At 38.1% G+C, this 27691-nt stretch overlaps 1 protein-coding gene across 16 annotated transcripts in view; it reads left to right on the top strand.

The window, feature by feature from the left end:
* EHBP1 (EH domain binding protein 1) overlaps positions 1-27691 on the top strand; it is a 225460-nt gene that overhangs the window by 119836 nt on the left and 77933 nt on the right. For all 16 annotated transcript variants that reach the window (XM_030489115.1, XM_030489114.2, XM_030489130.2 and 13 more), the window contains 2 exons: positions 23784-23962; positions 24597-24645. In XM_030489115.1, coding sequence (XP_030344975.1) covers positions 23784-23962; positions 24597-24645 — 228 coding nt within the window. The remainder of the gene's footprint in view (positions 1-23783; positions 23963-24596; positions 24646-27691) is intronic.

A 27691-nucleotide genomic window follows, 5' to 3' on the forward strand; every position in this document is an offset into this window, starting at 1 on the left:
TAGAGTTTGAAGCAAAGACTAGATCTCATTCTACAAATGACATAAAAATTTAGTGCCCAGACAATTATACATGATCACTGGTCAGAAAGACAAGCGATGATACCAAATACGGACGGTATTTCACTTTTGTTTTTGCCTTGAAATGATTGTTCTTAACCATATGGTGTGTATGTGCCTGAAGCAGTTATAACCATAACAGTGTCCCCCACTACTGTAGGCCTTGTCTTTATCCTCTTTCCTCCCCAAAGATGTTGCTTCATTTGGTGTCCACTTAACATTCCTTAACAAATTTCACATGTGAGAAAAGAGTTTAAACGAGGCTGTTTCTGCCTGCCCCAGATTTGAGAGATTTAGCCTACATGAGGTTGGATGAGTTTGTGGGCACTAGTGATTTAGAGTCTTTCCCCTTTCATATTAATTCTGCACAGGGGACACATCCACTTCTTTAGCTGCTGTAAGATCATCCCAGCTGCTGCTGTCTCTTTGGCTATTTCCAACGTAACCTCTCTCTGTGCATTGTTCACAAAATCATGGAGGGGTTGATGTGGGAGGGGATCTCTGGAGGTCATCTCATCCAAATCCCCTGCTCAAGCAGGGCCACTTAGAGCCAATTGCCTGGGACCATGACCAGACAGCTTCTGAATATCTGCAATATTCATCTGATCTTTTTCAAATGTTTGCCTTGTACTGCTTCCCTGAGCAATCAGTTAACTGTAGTAGCAAACCCTTTCCAAGCCTCTTTAATGTCTTCCCTTTGAGCAGGCCCTTTTGATCACTCTGAGATCCCCATGTCACCTGCATTGGTGAGGAAGGGGCAGTTGAAGATGACTGCATCCCTCTGTAGCTCCAAAAACCAGGACAATAGAACAAACACAAGTGCGTATTGCAGAGAAAATTTAGTATTTCAGTATTCCACACAAGCCGTATGCAGTTTTATTGACTGCTTATGTAAGTAAGAGTTCCCAGGGCTGGCCCTTAATAAAATGGGTCCCCTTTGGAGATTGAGTCACCTCACCCAACTGCCTCAGATACCTTATTCCTAGAGGTGTCTGGTTCTCTACCTTGGCTGTAAAAGAGCTTAGGTAAGTTAGACTTGGCTAATTAATTGTTAGGCATTTAAAGTTGGTGAGAATAATTGTCCCTGAATATTTACATGCTCTTGTGTATATGGTCTAAAGAATAGACACGTGATTGGATAGGAAAAAATGGGAAGATGTTGCAAAAGCTCTTTCTCCCTTCAACATGCAGGCATGATTGCACATGAATAGGAGACATCAATATAGAGAAGGAGTGTTGATGAACAAAGTTCAGCAAAATGGAGATTCCCTGCTTTGCTCTACCTATTTAATTACAGATTTTGTGAAAGCTGGTACAAGAAGTGGTGTGTTACATGCGATAACCTACCCATGAGTAGTCATGGAAGAGACCAGCAGAAGAGACAAATTCTTACTATCTATTAAGACCCAAAGGAGTATGCCAGATAACTGTATGGAAGTGTTTGAAACTCATGCTTTTGAGTAGGTTTTTGCTTACTCATGGCCTCCTTGGGCTACCAAAGGGATAAATTCTTTCTTAGTTTGGCATTGTTTATTTTGCCTGTGTGGTTTTCCTGTAGCAGTTGTCAGTGTTAATAATTTATTGGGGTTTGTTTCTTTGCAGCCTTGCTTGATTCCCTCCTTCTTGCAAGTGGCTTTATGAATGTAAATTTGTGGAGGGTGGTGTTTGTTGTGTCATTCCCATGGTTGGTGCCAACAGCAGCCAGTTTTAGACATCAAGAGTATAGATGAAACCAAGGCCTTCTTTGATCTATTTGCTGCTTTCCGCCCTTCTGGGTGAAGTGTTTTGTGCCCATTTTCTAGCAACAAGCCAGTTGAACTGCTTTCAAAAAGAATTAGGTGCTGTTCTACAGTCCCATTACATAAGAGAGATGCTTCCTTCAGAATTTGAGGTTTTAAACCAGGTAAGTCAATAATTTACCCACATGTTCCTGTAGTGGGAGTTACAGGAGTTACTCCTGCAGGTTTGAAGGCAGATCTGAACTCCTTCCAACCTCAGCCCCTCACTTCTCACCTTTTCCCATTCCCAAGCATGCACAGCAAGAAGCCTGCTTCTTATTATCTGGATGAAAACACATCATCACATGCAGGTCTTTCTGCAGAGCTCATGACTCATGCAGCACCATATATACTGTTACTCAGGGAACTGGTCCGGGTTGTGTCCTGATACAAGGGCCAGCGGACAGGCACTGCTTTCTCTGATGCTTAAGCAACCAAATGCTGTCCAGGAGCAGTGAATATTATCCTCTCCTATGTCATGAATTTGTTATGTGCTCTTAAGCTGATCTCTTGAACCCGATTTTGGACTGTGGTGGTTTTTTTAAAGTTCCCAGCTTGATATAACCATCATGAATTACCAGAGCTATTGGCTTGACTCAAGTGTCATGCACGTGAAAGAACGCTGTTTCATGGCACATAAAACAGCATAAAACAAGCAGTTCTCTGTCAGGTCTTAGGTAGCTCAGACTGAGGACTCAAAAGCAACACCTTCTAAGAATATGAAGTTGGATTCTTTGTGGACCTCACTTTTTCTTCAGTTAAAGGGACTGCTACCTCACAAGGAAGTCTGGAAAATTAAATGTTTTATCTTCTAGATTAAAATATCAAGATCGTGAACACTGTAGAAAAACCTTTTGAGAAAAATGATACTGTGTTCATGTCAAGATCCAGGTAGCACGCAGTAGACGAAGCATGAGGACAAACAACTAATAGTTTAGAAGAATAAGAATACTGGGTAGTCCCATTAAGTGAGGTTGTTTCTTGAATGCTCTCCATGAGGGAAAACTGGAGGGGAAGAAGTATGCTTTAAGATTGTATCATAATACAAATGTACAAAGAGTACTAATTAACACTGAATATTCAACCATGATTTTGTAATAGCCCAAATTCTGAACACTTGATTTGGCAACTTTTAGTGCTGTACTTAAGCGTTTGACTGTTTCTTCTTTAGATTGTTACTAGCAGTGGGGAAGCAGACAACAGGTCTCCAGGGCTGTCCTGGAAAAATCTTTTTCATTGCAAATTAATAGCCATAATTTGCAGGATGAAAAATGCTTGGCTCCTTCTGCCATTTGCATAATTGATCTTTAAGGTGTTTCTGTGTTACTGGTGCAATGTAGCTCCTACTGAAATGGATGGAAACATTGTCAGTGACTGGAGCAGTTCTGTATTGCACCAGTTAGCACTTCTGCAGAATGTCTGTGCAAATAAGGTTCGGTGGTTTAACCAGTGTTATGACATTCAAAGCCTTACTTTTCATATTTTTATCTTTCACTTACATTTATAAATTACAATACTCAGATTTGTTGTCATAAAATATTACTTCACTTCTTGTGGAAAAATATGGCCTTTAGATATATAATGGCGGTATTTTTATATGCTTTGTTTCATCTTGGAAGTTTAAAACTGTGCACCATTCTGTAAGAAGAAAAGCCAACAGGCATAGAGTGTATCATGTGACAAAGTAAAGGGAAATATTGTTATGTGCTATTAAAATGCCAGCACCGTTGCATGTAGGCAGACTAACAAAAATACTTCTTTCATATTTTATTCAAAAAAAATGATACTAATACTAGAATTTCTTTAGTGTTTCACATTTAAATATATGTGCTGATCTATGTAAACCTTTCAGATCGTTTGAATGAAGTGCCCAACAGTAGTGTGTCTTGCCAAGGGCAAGGATGGTTAAATAAGACACACATCTTGATGCAGGGAACTGTTTCAAGGCTGCTTAGGTCAGAGGCGAGATTGCCTTTGGATGGTGGCAATACCCACGCTGCCTTTTCTGGACTGTAGCTTCCTACGCTGGGAGATGAATCGCATACTTGAAGTCCCAGAAGAGAGAGAGATGGGGAGAGTGATAGCAGAGGATCTCCAGAGGGAGAGGAGGGAGTGTGAGCTGGGCTATGTGTTGCCTTTGGGATAATGCGCCCATTTCTATGGGGTCCGGAGAGAACCGGTCCCCTCATGGAGGTGCCAAAGTTATATAGCTGAAATATGTCCTTAGAATCCTTAAAATGCAGAAATGCAAGGAAGAAGTTAGGAGCTGCCAGGAACATTAAAGTTTCTGTAGCGCTGCAGTTCCTAAATGTCAATGCTTTCATGGCACTGTTTAGTTTCTCTCGCAGAGGACAAGCTGGATTAGGTACAAACACCACTGGTCAGGCGAGGCAGCGTTGGCCTGCTGAAGCATTTGAGAAACAACCGCATTAACTTAACTCTGAGTGAGATCTGGGCTAGCTTTGGGGATACGTAATCTGAAAATCCTTGTCCCTGATGAGGGCCTTTTATTTTATTTCCTTTAAGTTATTTACCTTCGCTCCTACAGCGAAAGGAAGCTGCAAGGAGGCAGGCAGACAGTGCAGGGCTGTGGGCTTCTGGCACAGGTACTGGAGGATAACCACCTTCCTGCCATTCATGTTAACCTTTTCAAAGGACGTGGAGGGCTTTGATTCGCATGCTTGGCTTCACAGACTATTACTCCTGTTTAGTTCAAGCTTTGCTCTTTAAAAGGTGGAAGAAAGAAGGAACACTTCTCCTCTCATGAGACCTTTTTTTAAACTACCATCAAAACATAAATCCTCAAAACCTTCACAACAAAAACCTGATAAAACCTGTCCTTTTTCTCTAGAGTTTTTACACCTTATTATCAAGCTTCTTAACAAGAGCCACACGAGCAGAGAACTGGACAGCTTTCAAATTGAAAACTTTATTCTTTCAGTGTTCACTTGCATCTAATGAGGAGCTAAACACAATTTGAATAAGCTGATGTTATTGTAGGGTTTAACTTTTAGCTATTGCATGGAGCTCTTTCGTGGGGCTGGTTTAGATAGTTAAATTCTTGGGTGCGCGTTCTGCTGTCTGCAGCCCTCACTAAAGCTCTCCGTGAAGGAACAAGACTAACAATAGCCTGCTTCTCTGCTTGCCTGAAGGGTGGGTTTGGTTCATCGTGGTTGGCAAGCACCTCAAATTGGAAATAAACGTGCATGAATAAATATTCCTTTGCTTCTGTCATGATGAGTTATGGAGATATTACAAAAATAATTATCTTCCCTTCATAAATCAGTCTGATAGTTAACTTTGTTTTGCTTACTAATTCACTGTTCTGCTAATCTTTCTTCGGTTTAGGTCAGATTCTTAAGCATACGAATAAATCACAGGTCTGAGCCAGAATGCTTTTATGCGTCGTTTTTGTTGTTGTTGTTGCTGGGGAATTAAAATGAGTCTAAAACCAAAATAGTTGGCTTCTGGGAGCGCGTCTACAGTACACTGGTGGCCCTAAAATGAGGTGTTCATATTAGCTGTTCAAATTAGTGTTCTTATTACCCTGCTTTGTAAAAGTATTTTTAGGCAGAATTTTGCCTCATTTATTTAAAATAGTAATCACCATTAGTTTTAGATGGGCTGGTTAATTAAATAGGTTTGTGTAGCTAGATTTCTGAGAAGTGAAAACCAGGAGAAACAAGGAAGCCATATATGCCAGAAGCTAAGCCCTAAGGCATGTGGAATAGTCAAATATTATGTATGTATGATGTACGCATACTCACTAGCAAATACGGGTTAAGTGCAAATCCTTTTAAGGAGAGAGAATCAAGTCAGTTGGAAGGAAATTGTTGTATTTTTGAGTTGCTGGAAGAAATATGTTGCCAATTCATATTGCAACGCAGCTATGAGGGCTAGAAGCTGCATAATAAACCAAGTACTTCTAAGATAGTGCCGGCACACTAGCTGCATGTTCTACAACAGCATTTTTTAGCCATGTTCAACAGTGTGCTTGCTATCACTCCTCCATTTGTTGAATTCAGGATGACCTTTGCATGAATAAAGTCAAATAGGATTAAGGCAGGAATTTTCAACAATGGGAAAGAGCAACAGATGTAGCCGACTTTGAACGTGGGAGGATTGTTGATGCACAGTTGCCTAAAGGGAGTGTCTGTGGTGACAAAAAATGGGGGGAAAAACACAACAATTTCCTAAAAAATTAACGGCATAAAAGAAAAGAAAATAAACGGAAAACAGTCCAGAGGAACTGAGTGATCCCGGTTTTTATTGAAGTCAAGCTGCCTGCATGTTTTTTGACTCACTGCCTCCTTTGAAATATTTTTTTCCCCACTCTTTCAGAAGAACTGTCTGTTCTCTGTGACTGTCACTGTATGAGCTATCTGAGGGGTTTGTGTGACACGAAATATTTTAGATTCACATTTTTTCTGAGTTGTTTAAAAGTACATAAATGAAATATAGGGGAAAGGCGATGCTGTTTCTTTGGAGAACTAGCCATGTGAATTCAAAATCCAGATCCTGCTAATATTTATCCTATGCAGAAGCATATAGGTGGATCTCAAATGCATGCAGTGCAAGCACTATATAGAGACTGTGACATAAAGGGGAAGAAAAAGGTTGAAAACATATTTAAAGCAAGAACTTTTTTTGGTGTATCTTAAGTAGTTTTATACTTTATGTACCTGAATTTGTTTTCATCTTAATAAAGAGGACATGCATTTTTCCTGGTAGATATAGAGAAATATTTTTGTACTTCATAGAAAAGTATTTGGTTACCTCTTTAAAATACAACCAGTTGTTTGAAACTCAATTAGTTTCCTTATTGAAAAGAGCTATTTTGCAGTTTAGCAGATAGATGGGTTAATCCCTAAATGATACTTCATAGTTTTTAGTAATGAATAATGCACAAATTTTAAATATAGTTCATACGTATAATTCAGATAAATCAGCTTTGAAAAGCATGCATGGGAAAAGATTTTAAAGTGTGAATGAAATCATGTGCTCTAACACAGTGAAAGGGCTTTAAAGGAGCTAGCTAGAAACTAAAGTAATTAAGGAGATCATGTAAACGTTATGAAAAATATTGGTGAGGTTAATATATTAAAGTTCAACTGTAATATTTAAGAGCTTGATTAAACACACACTGATTAAATGCCTACATTACACTTTAAAGAGAGCTATACTGTTGGGAGGGCAGTCTTTCTCTGTAGAAAAATCATTTGGATTCAGAGGATGTAGCATGGTAAAACATCTTCTAAGACAGCTTATCCTGCGTCTTCCTGTACTCCTTTAGAGCAGAACTTGATGAGACGAGCTGCGGGTTACCCACCAGCTGGTGACACTGTACACTCTAGAGTTGTAACACATTTTCCATCCCCAAAAAAGGAGTCTTTCAACAGATATTAAAAAAAAAAAAAAAAAAAAAGTTGCCATCTAAGATTGAATATTTTGAAGAATGCTGGTCTAGGTGCTTCATTAGTTCTGTTATCTTAGTGAAGATGCTGTGATATTTAATTTTGGGACGAGGAACAACTTCATATGCATGCCTGACATCTTTAACAGGAAGAGCACATAACTGCTGTTTGAGTGGATTCAGCCCACTGTGGCTGTAGAAAGTAGCCTTTATTTCCCTGTCAGGTCACTGTAGGGACAGGCGAAGCTCACCAATGTGTATATAACTGCTGGCATGCACAGTTGTGTGAAAGGCTGTCATATTCACAGCAGCAAAAGCTTAGAAATACATTTTGATGGTGACTATTAGACATCTGGCTTTTTGTAAGCATTCATGAGACTTAATGCAGAGTCCACTGAAGGCCACAAGAAGCTGAAGTCCTTTAGTTGCTCCTTAAGTTCCTGGGCAGTGAATTCTTTTCATCCAACATTCCATGAGTGTGAACTGGAGCAGGTTAAAGCAGTTTCTAGTTCCTTAGTTGTCTTTTGAATCCTTAAAGGGTGACCCACAAGTTAGAGTACAACCACTTTGTCTTCGGTGGGCCAGCCCAAATCTCCATTCTCCCTCGCTTCATCAACACTCCTGAGACAAGGAACTGTAATCTTAAAGACTTGCAAGGGTTATGTTTCCTGGCTTCCTTCAGTGCAAATAGATCCTTAAAATCCAATGCAGCCAATCAAGCTTTAAAAGTATCCTAAAATGTTACACCATTTGAAATATTTATAAATAAAATTGTGTTATATTTTGGTATTATTCATTTTTGTTCTGATTATCTGCCTTGTATTTTATCCTTCTGGAGTGTAATTAAATTAATTTTTACTTACAAAACAGAATGTGTTTCTATTATTTTAAGTGACCTTAGTTATTTTTTATATATATTTAGAGACACACACAGTGTGTATGTGTATATTTTATTTGTGTGTGTATATATAGGTATATACAACCTTATATACTTGGTATATTTACTACTGTAATAAGTATGGTTATTTCTTACATAGAAAGGTATATACATTATATGTATACCTTTCTGTATAACAAATATACTTTAATCGCCAGCACACAAACTTTCTAAAAAGTAAATTCAGATAGTAATTTGATACAGATGGTGTAGCACAGCATGATTAAAGTGTTTAGTCTTAGAATCTGCTTAATTACTCAACCATATTCAATAACAGTGTAACCCCTTTTCATAAAGCTGCTGAAGTGCTCTCAAGAACTCCATGAAAAGCTTTGGTTTTATCACTTTAAAGTGATGCAGAAGAATTGATGCGTTTCTAAAGTGCCCATATAGCACTCTGTACTATTGGTAAGTAGCCTGTCATGACTTTCATTGACAGCAATGACTCAGTAACATAATGTGACTTTATCCTTTGTTGTGAGACATGGGTGTGTAGACCAAAACCCAGTCAATAGGCTTAAGTATAAAACTATAGCAAGCCAAATATTGTTTCAATGCTGAAATTCTTATAACTGTAACCACAACCCTTCTATTGTATTTAAAATGATAATGCAGTATTACCATTCTTACTTAAGAAAAGGAGGAGGAATGCTTTTGAGGTGTTTCCAGAAAAAGAGCTTTCTCTACAAATGCATGTAACAGTTCTTACATTTATTTCTAGCAACAATATCAGACTTCTATGAAAAGCACATTTTGCTTTTTGCCTACTAAAATTATAATTTATTTTAGCACAATATATTTTTATATTTACATATTTATTATTTACTATTGTTTTCAAATGTAGAACCAGAATGTGACATAGGTATGAGTAATAGGGAATAACCAGAAGAGATTTCCAGTGAGAACTTTCAAGTTTCTGAAGTGTTCTTCCATTTCTCATTGTCTTGGGCATACAATTGGTTGATTTAAAAACGCAATCTGTCTTTTTTTGCAAGTACTTAAAGAGTGTGAGAAATCCATACAACACATAAGACATTAAGCTGTTTGCTTAGAGCACTTTCATCTTTTTAGGAAGAATGTTTCCTTCCTTTTTTGGAGGAAACATTGGGTAAAAATGGAGTAAAAGGCAGGCCATATCTTATTATTGTCTCATTTCTGTTTTGTCCTTTCCAAGTTAGAGGATTCTTTTAAAAACTGGTTGGTGGGTTTGGCCATGAGTTGTGGGTTTAGATTCTGTAAGAATGTCCCTTTTGACCTCTTTTTGTAGTGAAGTTAGTTGCAAGTGTATTGCTTATGTCTGATTTAGGATGTAAGAGATCTCTGGAGTTTTCCATAATGCGTGGGCAGTGATAGCATCCCCTAAGGCCAGTGTGAAGCATCTAGATCAGAATTCTGCTCTGAAGAGTCTTCTAAACAACATGTCTACCAGCTGCAGAAGAGGTCTTGGGAGGCTGATCTTGCCTACCTAGACTCCTCTTTTGATAGTCCAGTGCCCTCCTCTTACCCCCTGCAAACTTGCAGAGGGATTGAGAAGCTATGAAACAGTAGCAGCAACACTGCCAAAGTTTTATAAATAGGAGATAATAAAAATCATTGCAAAATGTCTTTTGAGTATTTACATATAGTAAAAAAAAAACTTACATGAATGTAACTCATTGAGAAACTACACTATGACTAAAGTAGCATGCACACTGTATCGACTCCTCATTCTCATTCCTCATTTTACTGTAACTAATACAGTACAATACAGTGGGCAAAACTGCTCTTTGAACTTCCCTCTTGTGCAGCTTTAAAGGTAAGGGGGATCTCAGTCAAGTGATGTCACTGTACTTGTTTCCTAGTCATTTCTTGGGTCATGTTCTGCTGCAAAATGTTGCCTAGCAATCTGCAAACCCTAGGTCTAAGATGACAGATACTACACCTTTAAGCAATTTTTAGAAGCTCATCTAACTTGGAACCAATACTCAAAACAATCTTTGTAGATTCCATTGGAGGCTTATTTACAGTGGTATCAGCAAAGTATAAAATTGGCTTTTATACATTTATCAAAGTTTTGAAATTATAGGTAGTTTGCTGTATTATCAGAGCTCTCCCTTGCATACACTTTCTCTTCTCTTTATTCTCGCCATTTCAAAGGTCATAATCATTTAATCTCTCATTATGCAATTAGATATGTTGCTACACATTTATTAGCAAACTTACTGTCAGACTAGTAGTAAGGCTCTAATTTACATTTCCCAAAGCATGGAAATTCCTGTGTAGGAATAAAGGCTCCCTTCTTTTCCCTCCTCCACCTATCCCGAGGTGCTTGTGCAGTGAAAAGTATTGCAGGAGACGGAGATGTGTGAATGATAAGTGCTCTACACGTTGCAACGCCTGGACGTGATCAGACTTGTTAAAAATGATGTATGAGGTTTGAGCCTGAGTTTTCTGCATTTGTGCTGGCTGAAATTTTTCCTTCTGTAGCTTCTTGGGGTTCTCTGATAAATCTCTTTTCATCCCCCAACCCAAGGAGTGCGATCTCTACCTTCCCCTGCAGCCCCTTCTAATAGCACTCGTACTGCTGGTTGGAAGACTGAAGTCTTCTGGTGCAGTCTTTCCATCTGGGTGTTTCCTAGTCCTTCCTGCAGATGAATGTTTGGGATCATGAACAGCTCACACCAGAAGCATGTTAATCATTGCATCATCTTGGAACTAATTGAGAGCCTTTCTTTCAGGAGTGCTTAATTTTATTCAACCCAACCATGTAAATTAAGTACAAAAGCCACTTAAAATGTAACACTTCCTTCCATTTATAACCTATCAGCTCAAAGGAGTAACATCTCTTAAGGATTTTAATCCATCGGACAGTAATGTATTAGGGATCCAGTGATGTTGTCTGTCTTGTCACTGTGGAGCTAATGATAGTTAATGCATGGATTAATGATTTAAATAGTGTTGAAAGACCAGTGAATCATGAGTCCGTATCTCTGATACTGCCTTGGAAATACCAACTCTAAACAATCAGAAGCCCCTGTAGAGTTGTCTCTTCAGGAAAACCTATTGGGCTGTCATCTGTCTACAATAGTCATGAGTATTACGTGCATTACATATAGAATAGTACATGCTAAAAACCCTTTCAAGTTCCTTGTGTTACCATATATTAGCCATACTGGTTTTTTCTCTCTCAGCATCTTGGAATATTTTCTGTATTTACAATCTGCAAAATTTGTTCCTTAGAATCAAAATCATCAGTTTGTCTCAAAGCTGAGATAATATTACAATATTTACCATGCAGTATTTTTCTCAAAGTGTTTGATTATTTATGTATCTGACAATATATTTTTACATTAGGGAATTTAAACCAGGAAAAAAAGCTGCTGAACAAATTCTGTAGTTCTGAATGTTAACCTTATTGTTTAAATGTTGATGCAAATACAATATTGTATGAAAGAAAAAGAAAGCTATCTCTATGGACAACCTACTAATATTTAATTCAAAATTTTATGAAGTAGATCCTGGGGATCTTTCAGGGTTTTACACGTGTAAAAAAAAAAAACAACAAACACAAGAATTGACTGCTGTGTGTTGCTGTAACACCCCTAGAACATGGCGAACGCCCAATTACTGCATGCTTAGACTTGGATGGTAATTACAATTGAGCTGTAAAATATTTTGACAGTTTCCAACTGTTGTGTTGTTATTAGCCAGGCATCATAAGGGAATGAAGTACAGTGATTTGATTAGTTTTATATCACGATCTGCTTAAATAAGGACTTTGAAAATAAACATGTAGCGTAAAGTGTTAATCAAAAGCAGCATTTAATTACTAGCAGCTTTTCTTGACTTCTGCAGGAGACAATTCCTTTTTCCCGAAGATTTTGATTTCTTAAATGAGACTTGCCATACCTTTATGCTTCAGCTTTTCATTTACAAGCTTTTACTTGTTGAGTGCTAAAAGCATAACCACACCAAATTTAATTTGTAGCATGAAAATTATGTGTGTGCTTTTCAAGAGGATAGATTTGCCAGTGTTGAAGCTAGACAAGCTTGTGTTAATTACATATTATGAAACAAAAAGGGTATTTTCATTTAACATGTATTTCTCCTTTTAGCTGCACAAGTCCTAGCAATTAGCAAATTTGGGTAGTGTAAGAATTCCTGGAAAAATATATGTTAAGCCAAGTGGCACTTGAATTGCTCTCAGTTTTACACATATTTTTATTTTGAAATGAAAGTAATAAAGCAAAACCATTCAAACTACATGCAAATTAAGCTCCAGATTGTGCCAGTCTTATTACGTTCATTAAGCTATTGAATCTTTGAGTAGTGGCTGTTATTCCACAGGGGCTATTCACAGAATAAGGTAGTATTCAAACAGGTAAAGATAGCAATCTGCCTTCACACTGCTTAAATAATGCTTATTCCGTTGGGCAACTAAAACAAGAATATTCAAGTCTGCCATTCCCTAATTTTTCACTTGCTTTATTTATTTAATAATACTTCTTGGATTTATGTGTTGTTTATGAATGGTGTTTGTGAGTGAAGCATTTCTGGTAAAGAAGAATTTTTCATGAATTACCACCTTGGTTTTTCTTTAAAAAAAGGAAAGCAAAAAAAAGAAAAGAAACCAACCCTAAAGTAGTTGTTGTTTCCCAGTTCACTCCGCTTGTGACATCTCTGCTGTGACTGAGGGCTGAATCCAGCTGTTTCGCTTACCAGTGTTGCTTATGTCTTACTGCTTGCCCAAACACCTAATTTCACCTATCTGTAACCAGGTAGTTTCTTTTTCTGGCTGTTGTCCTGAGTTTGACCAGAACTCTCACCTTGCAGATGAAATAATCTTTCTAATGTGTCGTGCGTTTTTCAAGTGGATTTGTGACTTTCTATGGAGATGTGCTGAATGGAGAGACCCTTCCTCTCTGCTGATGTTCATGAGGAGCAGGTGGAATGGTTATACTTCTTGGCAGGCTTGGGGTAACGGTTGGACTTGATGATCTTAAAGGTCTTTTCTAACCTAGTTGATCCTATAATAGCCAGTCTCCTAAAAACTAAAAGAGAAAATGCATACTCTGTACAATTATTCATTCGGAGAGATGTGTTGGTGGTTATTGAACTTTCTGTGTATTCAAATAGCTATTTAGGAAAAAGCCAAAAATACACTGTGCTTTGCAAGGAAATCTGATTAACACAAGTGAATCAGTGCATGAGTTGCTTATGGAACAAACAACACAAGGACACCACCGTAGGCTTAATTTTTAAAAGGGGAATTTGTGGGGTTTGTTTTGGGGTTTTTGGTTGGGGTTTCTTTGGTGAGAACTGAGGGGCCAGTGTGAGGTGTTGCTCAGTGGGAAATGGGGGTTTTCCAGCTTGCTTGCCTGCTGCCAGAGAGTGGAGGGGAGCTCTGCTGGGCTCCAGCTCACTGGTGGCAACCAGCTGTGTCCTTTCCCTGTAGGACCTGGAGTTAAGAAACACGGAGAAGGCATGCCTGAAATACATCTCAAAAGATCAGTTGGTTCCTGATCTTTCTTTGGGCTCATCTTCCTTATACTCTGCATCAAGGAAATTTCTACTGCAACATAAAATTTCTACTGCGGCATTTTTGATGCTGAGTGGAGTGGGAGAGGCAGTACGTGTCTTGCAAGCTTTATTCCTGTCTGTACATCTCAGTATGATGTTTGTCTTTTTCACAACAACCTGATGTTGTTGACTTACGTTCAGCTTGAATAGACTGTTTCCCCCACATCCTTTTGTGAAGAACTGTTACCTAACCAGTTCTTCCTCATCCTGCATTTATGTAAATGATTGCTCCTTCCTATGTTGCACTTGTACCTATTGAATTTCACCCTGGTTTCTTCAGAACTTTTTTTTATATGATTGGCGTTCTTCTAGTGCATTTGATGTCCATCCCAGCTTCGTGTCTAGTGTATCATCCACCTTCCTAATCCAGGCTTTCAACAATGAACCGAAGAAATACTCTTGCAGAGCCCCTTTCAATGCATGATTTGAAGAATCCTTGAAAACTGGTCTTGGATATAGTTTTCCAGCCTGTTTTGTACCTAGGCTACCGGAGTCTCAATAAGGCTCTGTTTTCTGTGCATCCTTATGAGAGCATCTTGAGAGACAAGGAAAAGAACTTAGTCATAATGTTATCTGCTACTTCTCCCTTCCCTTGCCTGCTTACCTCTTACAGAAGGAACTTGGACTGGTTGTCATGACTCGTTGATGACGAATTAATGTTTGTTGCTTGTCTCCTTTTAACTTTCACATTGTAAGAAGCAACTTAATTATTTGCCTCACCTCTTTCTTGTTAGCTTGTCTGCATTCTTCCAATTTGTCTTTTTTTATGCTTTTAAAGACTGGAAAAGAATGTAGTCTTTGCCTGCTCCTCTAACATCTCATCTATTGTCAAGTTTTCAAACTGACTGATAATTTCAGATGTTTCATATTGGTTCTTCCAGTACCCTAGGATTACATTAAATGTGTTCAGCTGATCTGAAAGCATCTGGCTTATCTAAGCTGTTTTCACACCTGGCTGAAATCTGACCTTTTTGTGTCTGATACTAGTAATGCTAGTCTCCAACTTGCATCTGACTTGCAAAATAAAGGCAGATGAAGAAAAAAGAAAGGCGTTAAGCATTTCAGATGTCTCCTCATCATCTACGGATAGCTTCTCCTTACCGCTAAGTGGAGAAGCAATATTTGTAGTAATGTCCATCCTTGTGGTTGTTTATATACAGGGGGCTGCTGATGTGGTAGTTTATTAGGGCTAAAACTAATATGCTTATTTTATTTGAACCCTCAGTTAAGAGGGTACTCTCGCCTTCAGCGGCACCATATAAGATTCTGTGTCATCAATAACAGGCTTAAAAATACTGAGTGCTCTAAACCTCTCCACACATAGAAATTGTTTTCCTTTGTTAGTGTAATACCAGCACAAATCTGGCATCTGTGTTCTGTTCTCAAGTATTTAAAGTGTTTAAAACAAAGATTTCCCATCTCATCTTAGGAAAGACTTAATACTTCCATAAATTTGCCTATGGCTGCGCATTAATATAAATGATGCAGTAGATTTACAAAATAGGTATCTATCAAGTTCTGTGGAGCAATGTCACCTTAATGATACATCATCAGAAGGTTGCCTAAAAAACGTCTGTCAAAATGTTCAGAAGAGTGGGAGAATGACTTGTGTCTATTTAATGGCTAATGTCAAAAGCAATTCCTGCAAGAAAGTTCACTGTTTTTAGGAAGAATTGGCAGCGACTCTCATTTTTAGTTTGCCTTGTGCTTTCTCTTAGAAGAGATTCTTGTGACCTTTTCTGACAAGCTCTAACACTTCCATTGTTTGCTGCAGGCCTTTGAAATGTGGCAGAGATAGCCTTGGGCCCAGGGAGGTAGGTTTTGCTAGTTCAGTTCACTTTTAACAAAGTTAAAAGCTTTGAAAATTGCTATTCCTCATCTGTGGTTTAAGTTGCTTAATTCTGGCAACCTGCCCAAAACCCTGAACGTTCCCATGATGGCAGAAAGCCAGGGATTGTGAACCAGCAGCATCCTGGTAGCTCATCTGGGCTTCCAGCACAGATTACACAGGAGCAGAGACTTCAGCCATTGTGGCACTGGGGCAGCTGGAGAAAGGAAGGTGGACACAAGGAAATTGCTCATCTTCTGAGAGCAGAAAAATGAGGCCCCATCCCTGCATGTGACCTGTTCATACTGTTACATTACAAATACATGTAATCATCAGAGAATGAGCTCAGCGTTCAATTCTACTTAATGATATGAATTATATACCTTTTCTTGTTTTTTTTTTAATTGAAAACATGTTGTTCAAGACAAAGATTATGCGACCTCAGGGAAGAGAAGCTAGACGAGCCTCAGCCAATCCTTTTATTAATAGTTGAATCTGAGAAGGAGCTCACTATGACTTTTTTCATGACCGTACTGACCATCAGGTGAAATTACTTGCACATAAGTAACCAATTCATTATGTTGTCTCAGATTTGTTTCTCCTTTACCAGCTAATTAACATACTCTTCTTGCCATTAGCTAATAAATTCAGGGCTTCTCAGCCTGGTGAGGTAGCTACCCTCTCCCCTGTGCAGGACTGTTGTTCTCTTTTAAGAACATCCGCAGGAGAAGGTAGTCATCTTGAAATAAAGTCTGTCTTGTTCTTAATTGATTCCCATGAGCAGACAGGCTCCATGTCCTGTTGCCCAAGTGAGGAAATTGTCCAGTAGTTGACGTGTTGTGGCTTGTGGTTCTGAAGGTTTAGAGTTCATTTCCCAAATACTTGGGGTTTTTTATCCTTTTAATCCCCAACAACGAAAACCAAACTAAAACCCTAAAAGACTATGCTAAGAAAAAGTTACTTCATTTCTAGACATTTCTAGACAAAGTTACTTCATTTCTAGCTGAAAAGAGACTACCAGGTAATTACAAAAATTATGAAATGAAGTACTTAGCAGTTCTGAATTGCCAGGTTTAAGGTAGCTGCTGTTACTGTAACCTCTCCCACCTTTGTGCACTGCGTGCCTGCAGGTTGTGTACTTGTACACATTGCAATTGTATGACTACATACCATGGTTTTCTGCTGGACCACTTCCTCAGTGCTCCGTCCAAAAGTAACCAGACTCTGTAATAGAAGAGGCAGCTGTCTGCAGGGCTGCCATTTTATATTTTTGTAGGGGTTGGACGGTGTTTAATGGAGCATGATCTCTTCGTTATGTTGGGTGAATGCCACAGAGAGCATGGGCAGAGCTTGCAACATAGAACTGGTGTGTGACACTGAGCAAACTGCAGTGTTTGAGGCTACAAATGATGTGTTCCTGTCTTGGGGATGGCCAGGTCTTAGGCTTGATCTTAACTTGATGAAGTCTAGAAGCTGGTTTTTGGTTATTCTGAGTGTGTCACCTGCCCGTGGCGTCAGGAGGAGTGCTTCGGTGGATGCTGTGGATGCGTACACCAGATTCACGTTAGGTAGTGTCCTTGAGTTCTTGTGATAGTCTGTTCACTTTACCGACTCAGGCGAGATACTCTATGCAGACTGTTTCCCTCTTTGTAAAATACCAGTTGTGAGTCTCTTGTGTCAACATATTCATTCACCCATTACAGAGTGCCCTAGTACCATGTGATGACTATCACACTGGAGATCAGAGACAAGTTGAAATGCTGTGTTTGATGCAGCATTTGCATCATACTGCTTAAATGAAGCTGTGCCATACACTGTAAGTTAATGGTAACAAATAAGAAGCAACAACTTTTTGCCTTGAGCAGTGAGATTGACAGAGTATGAGAAGAAATGGGTAGTGATGATCAGAAGAAAAAATACCATTGCCGTGTTTGTTTGTGGGGCCAGACAAGTAAAAGTTATGTGGATGAAACTAACTCAAGCATGAGGTACTTGCTAAACCTTAAAGGCTGGGACCAGAAGTGACAGGATGTTGAAAGACAAGCAGTGTGTATGTGATTCAGCCATGTACAGCACAAACTGTGTAAGTTTAGATGTGAGTCAGTGAGATAGAGTGGCAAACAATAGGAAGCTGTGGTTGTTTAAGAGAGGGAATACAGTAATGGGGTCTTGGTGGTAGGTGTTATCTTCATCAGGTCTCCCCTGAGTCCAAAGTATTCAGTGTATTAAACATAACATCCTACAAGATGATGTGGGACCACATCGTCTGTCCTCCTGTGACTAATAAAGTGAAAACATACTGAAAGCACTAACTCCCCCCAGTTATTTTCAGAGGTAAATCAGGGTGGATTAAACTTTGCAAGAAATTGTTCTGTTCCACAGTACTGTGAGCAAATGGGCGCCTTTTGCAAATGGGCATGATTTGGAAAACTGTTGAGGAGGAGAGCAGAATATCCAGGTGGCTTTGATTGCTTGGTTTTTTCTTCCAGATTGAGAGGCTCTGCCATTCTTGTTCTCTAGAAAGTTATATTTGTTCTATATCCTACTGTATTAGGTACCATGTACATACTCTAGATGCTTTCCTTTCTTTTCCCAGGCGTAGTTTGGAAAAGCAATTTCCAGCCTTGTGGCCACCATACAAAATATGTAACAGGCAACTGAAAACATATGAAATATTTTAGAATGAAACAATTTCACCTACTTGAGCAACAGCTAACTTGAGGCATGTCCCAGGGATTTCACTTTCCTCTTCACCTTGCCAGATTCAAACATGAGAGCATCATGTTGGCTCAGGCACATGTCTAAATGTTAAGGTTATGCTTGAACATGGACTGGTTTGTGCTGAAATTTTAAACCTGTAAAATGATAAGCAATTAAAAGCTTATGCCTAAGGCTTTTAAGATAAAAGTTTGTATTTTGTTGCATATCCACATTAGCTGTAGGCAAAATCAGAGGAGTGAGGAAGGCAAAGTTTTAAGATGTCTGATGCTGGAGAAACCTGAATGTTACCTAAATAGTTGTTACTAATCATATATAGGAAACAAATTCAATGAATCTGTAAGTTGTACCAGGCAGGACTAGAGACATTTTGTGTATTCATATGCCATGCAAGTAGAGAGCAATAAAATTAAAGAATGTAGACTGCTAAGCTTGTGTATCAGATACAGGATAGCCAAACTCCTAACATTTCTTTCTGGGAAATGTGTATTTTGTAATACATGCATGTGCACTTCCCTTACCAGAAGCAAAGAGCAATGCCACTTGTATTTTGTTGTGCCACTGAAGCCATCATAATGTTATGGTGACCTGCTACTTAAAAAATACTTAACTAGCCTGAGTAAAGAACATCTCAGCACAGCTGGGTCATAAGGATGTTTTCTCCATCTTTGGAATAACACAGAAAGCAGTTTTAGTCTATCTTTGCAGACTTGATTTCCATACTCTATTTTGGTCCTGATCCTAGTTAAAAATCAGCTTTTGACTTATGCCTGGTCTGTTCCACAGCCCAGAATAAACAAAATCGAATGCACATTGGACATGTACAGACTTTGACAAAGACATAAATTCTATTAAATGAGCGATATTCGATTTAGGATACTCCTGGGCTGAGCAATTCCTGTGAGTAAAGCCCTGTGTTCTTTAAAAAATAAAATTCTGGAGTATAGTCTTAATGATGTAAAATTGTCTATTTGACTGAAAGGTATTAGCGTGTCTTGTTTATATTGCACTTTTATACCATTTTTCAGACTACTCAGTTCAGCTGAGTTTCCCACTTTTTCTTTCATTCAGGCACATGCTGCACACATTTTGCCTCACCCAGTTGTGTGTTCTTTCACTTTATCTTGCATTTTAATGGTTTCATAATGTTCAGTGGGCCTAGATAGCACTGTAGTTTTGATAGGGGTAAGGGAAAATCCCTTTTATTTTGCTCAGTCAGATAAGTAAGAGACTGTTGCCTGTACTTGCTTCTTGAGGAAAAAAGCTTGTTTGTTGACTGCTAGTAAGTTTTCTCTGTTCTGACTTTCAGCTCTATCTCAATCTCAGCTTCTCCTCCTGCAGTTCATTACTGTTCCTAGGTTGTCCTCTCCTTTCCTCTTTGGTGAGTTGTGTCCATTAATATAAAACTCAAACCATGTAAGTCTTCAATCAAGATTCCCACAGCTGTTACATACTTTTTTTTTCTTAACTCCTCTCAGCATCTTTCTCTTCCACCCTTCAATACTGCCTCTGCTCTCTTGAAACTCCTCTGCCCCAATGCAACCTGTCAACAAGCTCTTGAGAGTTGCTCAGACTGAGCCCCTACGATCTTCCTGCTGGCTGCTCCCTATATCTCATACAAGGGCTTGATTCATAGCTTCATGTTCACATCATCAGTTCCTGTCTTGATTTTCTTCTCCTGAGTGTTGGCCTCTGTGAGTCAGATGCAGCTCAACCATCACTTTGCAAACATCAGTGCACTTGGTGCCGCATTTGAGAGCAGCAAAATAATTATTTATTTTTTTTACAGTTTATGGTTGCAGCCTAATATTTAAAGCTATTGTCCTTTTGTTAATATAGAGTAATGGTCTGATGGGATAATCTCCCAAGAGGAAAATTGTATACACTATAAAATGTATTAACTAAGTTTCCAGAACATGTAAATAAGAAGAGTAAAGTAAAGAGACTTAAGTGCTTCTGTTGACTGTGAAGCAAACACATCCTGAAGGTAGTGCTGACTCCAGCTGATAAATCCACCTACATGATGCTGGCTCTAGATCTGAGCTACCACGTGAGGGACCAGCTCTGATTAACTGTATGCACTTGCCATACAGTTAATCCACAGCTGGATAAAAATCAGCTGATCAGATTCAGTCACTTGTTGATCAGTGAGTAGATCTGGCAGTCTGTAATGGATATCTCATGCTTTTTAGTGGCATTTCCAAATGAGTTCTTGGGGACTTTGGCTTTTGAACTCAAAAAGCCAAGTCATGACTGCCATGTGGTGTAGAAGAATTGCGTAGTCAGTGTTTAAAAGAACTATGTAAGAAAAAGCTAGTTAAATTTTCATTTCATTTGATGGGTTCCCACCAATCTTGTTGAGCAAATACATGCTAGAAATAGGCACTTGGTAGTAATTGTGTTTGCACTGAACCTGTAACTAATACCTACAGGTATTGAAAGAAAATGTTTTTCATAATGATGCTTCACCAAAAAAATCAAAACTAACATTTGTTAACCCTTCTGAAGGGATGTCAAGTGCTCATGCACAATTCTGCATTACTCATATGTTTCCAGTGTGTATTGAGTTAAATGTTTTTATCATAGATTAAATAACAAAAGCTTTGATTCAGGTGGTGAATAAAAGCATAATATTATCATAATATTAACACCACCTTTATCCAGAAAACTTGGGAGTACTAAGTCTGGAAAGAAAGCAGTATATAATTTCTGCTTTATCAGCTAGAGAAAACTGTGTAAGTACATTATGCACATCATAAATCTTGCATATTCTGCATACGTAGAGAAAATCTAAAGTTAATGGAAGGACAAACATAGAAAAAAGCTCCAACTGAAGTATAGATTTTCAGGGATTTATAATCTGGATTTTAAAAAACTGTTATTTGTAAATAAAATGCAAAATTCTGCTGAATTGATTTAATAGGCTTGGGTGTCCTTTTGTAATACCTAGTTTTAAAATAGAAGTTACATCTTCAGTTTGGTAGATGTGCAATTAAGGATTTGAATGATAATATTGGCTATGGCCTTTTCAGGGTTAATCATAGACTCTCATAGAATAGTTAGGGTTGGAAAGGACCTTAAGATCATCTAGTTCCAACACCCTTGCCGTGGGCAGGGACACGTCGCACTAAACCATGTTGCCCAAGGCTCTGCCCAACCTGGCCTTGAACACCACCAGGGATGGAGCATTCACAACTTCCTTGGGCAACCTGTTCCAGTGCCTCACCACTCTCACAGTGAAGAACTTCTTCCTTATATCTAACCTAAACTTCCCCTGTTAAAGTTTGAACCCGTTACACCTTGTCCTACCACTACAGTCCCTAAGGAAGGGTCCCTCCCCAGCATCCTTACAGGCCCCCTTCAGATACTGGAAGGCTGCTCTGAGGTCTCCACGCAGCCTGCTTTTCTCCAGGCTGAACAGCCCCAACTTCCTCAGTCTGTCTTCATTATCAGAAGGTATTTAGGTGCTGACTGGAACATTTAGCAGTTCTGTAGAGAGTTTCAGCAACAAGTATTAAGACTTTATAGTTAACATTTAATATATCTGGTAAGTAGTGCTCTATGGTTTGAAGATGTAGCTCTGTGCTTTAAAATTTGTTAAAATACCATTTTTCCACATCTTGATGGTACTATTTTCTCCCAGCAGTGTTATTTCCATATATATAATTTAGATAGCAAATATATTTTAAGCAATGTAGTACCTTAAATTTGGGGTCACTGGTTAGTTACTGGGTTTTGCTTCAAATTGTAAAAAAACCAGGAGAAAAACCTGGTATTAGTTACATCAGTCTGAATCTGGAGTAACTGTCTGGCAGCTCCTAAGCAGTGTTTATTTCTCTGATTAAAATCTTTAACTCTCTGATTAAAATCTGATGCACGGTGAAGAAAGTTTGTTTATTGCTGCTTTTTGTTCCCTATTTTATATATCCCTGTTAGGATGTTAATTCAGTGTATTCAGAGATGTTGTCTCATCATTAACAGATTTGTTCATGCTGATTTGAATTACTGACAGGATAAAAAATAAAAAAAAGGTGAAACTCTTTAACAAGTTATTTTGTAGAAATGATCTGGTAAAAAAAGTCTCAGCAGGGCAGACATTTTGCACTTTTTAGATGAGTTGGCAGTGCTTCTATCTGATGATGAGGTAGGTGTGTTTATAAAACAACTTCTTAGGGCTGGGTGTCAAGGTAAATGAGCAATTACTTTCCTGGTTCTGTACATTTTCCTCCCCAGAAGCAGTGAAAACATAAATCAGTTGGTAGCTAGCAGCTAATTGCTTTACACTGACATACTTTAGTCAAGTGGGGGCATCGTTGGTCTTTCACAAATAGGTAATATGGCCAAAAGGATTTACTTGTTCAACTTAAGTGGCTCTGATATAGTAAATTACTTGCTCTACTTTTATCTTAATTTGAGAAGTCTCTAGATATAAGGTGCATAAAAAGCATGTTTGTTGTATATGTGTGCTTTTAGTTATATTACATTGAAAAAACAGGTGGGCTCAGTTCTTCCCCTGTAACTCAGACTTTCGATTTATGTCAGTCAAATTGCTTAATTACATGTAAGAAGTTTTAAAAATGACAGTATTTTTCTGGTGAAATGACTGTGTATTTCTTGAAAACATCAGCTGCAATCAGTGTGTTCTCTGCTGAATTTGGGAAGTATTTTATTCCATTTTAATTCTTGGCTTGTGCTAACAAAAATGTAACTAAAAGAGTCAAAATACCCTATAGGGAGATGGTCATTATTAGGTAATGATACATGTTAGAAAACACTCTCTGATAAGGATTTATGGCCAAAATTCCTTTTCCACATAAAAAATCTAAAGCCTGGAAGAGGAAGCTCTTTGGATATGGTTGGAAGTGGCCGATTAGAAACACCATGCCACAATTAACTTAATGCAATCGCGTGCTTAAACAGGAAGAGCACAGCCAAAAACTTTACGCTGGAGCCTATGCGAGATGAATGATGAATGTATTAATCACATGTCACAAACATAGCGACTTTGATCCCCACATCTCAATGGTAGATCGCAACTCGTGGTGAACTCTGCTAAGCCTGGCTTTTGATCCAGGCACAGTGTTATCTTCATTAAATGCGAAAGGGCTTGTGGGGATGCTTTTCCATGGCTGCATTTTGGGAAATCTTTTCAAGGGTGTGTATTCCGGGCTGCGCAGGACTTTGCCTTAAGTATTTAAGCACAGTGTTTCCACGGGTACAATTCTTGGCCTGTTCTCCTACGTAGATCTGGAATCCTGTGTATCTACATCCTTTGGAGACAAGCGCCAAGGGCGACAACTGGAGGTAATAACTTGCGATTTGTGTCTTTTGCAAGTTACAGTCATTGTAAACTGACAGCTGTGAAGGACCTAAACTCACATCAAAGGATACAGATCATCTAGTTAGGTCAATTAATGTTAATTCTCATCTTCCATTAAATTCTTTTATCTTCTTTTCTTTTTTCTTTTCCCCCCCTTTTTTTTTTTTTTTCAGCCAAGCCCAATACCAAGTCCTGTGATGGGGAGAAAGCCAAATGCAAGTCAGTCACTGCTTGTGTGGTGCAAAGAAGTTACAAAAAACTATAGGGGAGTGAAAATCACCAATTTTACTACATCGTGGAGAAATGGTTTATCCTTTTGTGCAATATTACATCACTTTAGACCAGACCTAATGTAAGTTGTGTACTTTTTGCCTGCATAAGCTAACTCTCATAGAAATAGATAACATTTAAGTTTATGTAAAAATAAAATCCCTGTTGCTTTCAGGTGTTGAACTGTTTTCACCCTTTTCTTTCAAGCAGGGAACCATCCTAAGAAAACAGATTTATGAATGCTCAAACTTTATGACCTCCTCATTCTCTCTTGTGGCATAAACAATTGTTTCTTCCCTCTCTGTGATTTGTTTCTCTTCTTCTTAATCTTATACAAAGAACTGACTTCAGGATGATTATGAAAATTGTGCTGGTGTTGAAATGAGTTGAGAGGAATAAGCTCTTTGTATGCTGACAAGGACGGATTACCTCCTGGTAAATTTGGTTGTCAAGGCCAGCCTCTAGTCCCTGCCTTAACTTCTTTTTTAGATGGAAAGCTTCAGGCAATGAAACATGTATTCAGTGTTTATTTATTTATTTATTTATTTATTTATTCCTTTAATTTTCCACACTATTAGTTTTGTTGATTGAATTGCTGTGAAATTGCTAGTTACTGTATGATATTACTGTATGTCAAATTTTTAGATTCAGTTTGTTTTAAAACTGCTGCTTTTATCAAATACTGTACATACCCACTGTGCCATTTTCCCCCTCAGTGACTACAAGTCCCTGAATCCTCAAGATATTAAAGAGAACAACAAAAAGGTAAGAACTGCCAGGAAGAAAAAAAAAAGACACAGCTTCAATTTTGGCTTCACTGCAGGTTTTTATTAATTTTGGGAAAGTGCGGTTGTTTTGTAAGGTCATAACTGCAGCTCACAGAAGGTATTCAACCTCCTGCGGTTCAAATCGGATGCATTATTGACTCTAGTTTGTCATGGTCTTTAACATTCACAACAAGTGCAGGGCTGGTATTAGAGTTTAATATTTGTATGGCCTACATTAAGTGTGAAAGCAGAGGAGAGGGCTGTCCAGCCTTCTGTGATCACTCCTTTGATTTTGCCAATCAGCCCCATAATTAAAAATATGAAAAGCATAACTGCTCTTGGATTGTCATATGCAGGACTTCTCTGTCTGCTGCTTTAACGGGGCTGTGTGCATCAGTCATGGTGGTTGTTGGTTTGATGGTGATTTTTATATTTGTAAAGATGACATTTTACGCCTACTTTAATGCTGCACCAGCTGAGTGAAGTGGTGAACGCCACACGGAAAGTTTAGGATAAAAAGCGTTGAGACAATACTTTGCAAATAAACCAAAATATTAGGAAATAGTTTATAGCATTGTGCTGGGCAGCTGCTTTAAACCACTCCGTGTAATTTTGAGATACAAAGGTGTAAAAAGTTTCTCTGTAAAAAGCAGGAACTCAGTTTGGGAATCACCAGAAGACTTTTTATTTCTGCTCTCTATTTTAGGCATGTTACAAGCTTCAGTTGGGCCCTAGGGACATGTTCAGAAATTATAATTTTCATGTGAGTCACTGATAATAAAATTGTTCCTGAAGATTGTCTGAAAATTATTTTTAAGGAGCTGACTTCTCAGTGCTGTGATTTTATTTTTATACCGCTTTAAAAGCACTAAATTTAATTGGGATGAAGGAATAAAAATATACATTAATTAGGTTCAATATTATATAGCGAATATAACTAAATAATATTAGATTGTGGATATGTGGAATTTCTGAAAGTGCTTTATTAAAATTCATTTGTGTTGAAGGTGATTATATTTTAATGTGCCTGCACATTTAATGGGTTAGGGAGTTACTTGCCTTTAAAATAGTACTTAGGTATTACAAATAATGAAAGATCTCTGAGCTGCTGCTATCTAATGAGTGATTTGGCCAATAATATATTTTTCATAATAATATGGAATTTTATGATGACCTAAGTAGATTATCAGTGACATCAGTGTTTTCCGTGACCATATGTTTTTTGAACTTCAAGTTTCGCTGAGCGTCTGGACTAATTAAGATGGACTATAAAAAAGACTAGGTTATTAATTAAAAACGGAAGCAATACAATCAGTCATCTTTTCTTTATGAAACTGTGATGGCAAACAGGGAACTTTTTAGCCCATCTCTCTAACAGGATATAGTTCCCAGGGCTGAAGAAGTAATGATTGTTGTTATTGTGCAGCTTTTTTCTTTCATCACTTTGCAAGCCTTCACCTGACAGCTACATTGAGTATCTCAGTTGCTTCCTGCAGATTTATTTCCTGATCTCACACAGTTCTGCCTGATAACCCCACGTGCCCTTGGTTGGAGTGAATGCAGCACCGGCAACAATGGCTGCCTATAAATTCCATGCAGATATGTAACACATTTGACAATGATTCCTCCTAACCAATTAAAATAACATCTATGGATGAACAGGACAATTTTCTTTGTCTGAAGCAGCTGCCCGCCCACCCCCCTCCAGGAAAAGAAACCATAGATTAAAGGTTAACCCATAAGACTACATATTTTAGGAGTGCATGACCTTCTTTGTATTTTAATAAAAAAAGAAGAAATCTTAAGAGACAACTATTTCAGTGCAATTACTGTGTATAATTGCACATTGAAATGCACTGTTACAAAAGGCACATCACTGGAGCTTCTTTATAAGACACACTGGTCATTTGCCAAATTGGTGCTGCCACCGTTGCTGAATAAAAAAGGGTATTTACCTGTGACATCTGATCTTGGCCAATATGTCAGTGTGTTACATAGTTGGGAAATGGTTGGAATACTGCCTTTGGTGCTTGTGCTGACAGATCCCAATTGATGTCTGTCAATCAGCTTGTCAGAAAATTAAAAAAGAAAAAAGAAAAAGCCTTCATCAGAAAATAGGTAAATAGACTTAGTGTCCTGAGTATAAATATGTGTGTGTATGTATGTATTGTAATTTCCACAATATAATTATAACTCTCAAGAAAACCCCAAACAACTACTTGAGATTACATTATCATCAGTCAGAATTCGAAGATAGTTTTGGTGCACAGTGCCCATTGCAAATTCAAATATCTATCAGGAACAAAAGAGAAACCAGGATTATCTTTGAGAAAATTAGAAATGTTGCAGAGCTACTTTCCCAGTTGATCCAGAGTTGTGGTTCTACTTACGTCACATATAACTACACATACAGCCTTCCCAATAACATTAACCAACTAATTTTTTTAATATGTCTATTTGATTGTTAGTAAATAATAATTAAAATGTGTTAAAATTACAGCGTACTGGCAGTATTGTCCCTTATCAGGAACAGAAATATTTCATATTGCTAATAACATATCCTGCACTTTAAAACTGTAAGCTACTAAACTACACTTGGCTGGAGCTTGGAGGGGATGAAAGAATGAGAAGTGGAAGGGCACAACAGTGTGGTTCTAATAATGAACTTCTATTTTTAATTATTTTATTGTTTGGAGAAGCTTGTTTCATTTGAGGGATTATTGTCTGGAAATAGTAATATATCTTCTGGATGTTCAGCTGGCACTTTCAATTTCTGTGATGCTTTTTTTTCTTTTCCTTTTTTTTCCCCCAGTTTTTGACCACTTCTACTAAATTCCTCAATACTTTTGAACTTGAGTGAGTGTCTTAACAAAATATTTCAAAATAATCCTTTTGAAATACACATTTAAGCAGAAGAATTCAGAATTACGGGGATAGCATAGAGTCAAAATGGAGTAAGTTCTTTACCTTAAAGCTGTCAGTCATATTTTTATAACAGACATTCATGCTCGCTTCTACTACTTGATTCCACAAAATCGTAAGCA

The sequence above is a fragment of the Strigops habroptila genome, chromosome 6 (genome assembly GCF_004027225.2).
Source record: "Strigops habroptila isolate Jane chromosome 6, bStrHab1.2.pri, whole genome shotgun sequence".
NCBI lineage: Eukaryota > Metazoa > Chordata > Aves > Psittaciformes > Psittacidae > Strigops > Strigops habroptila.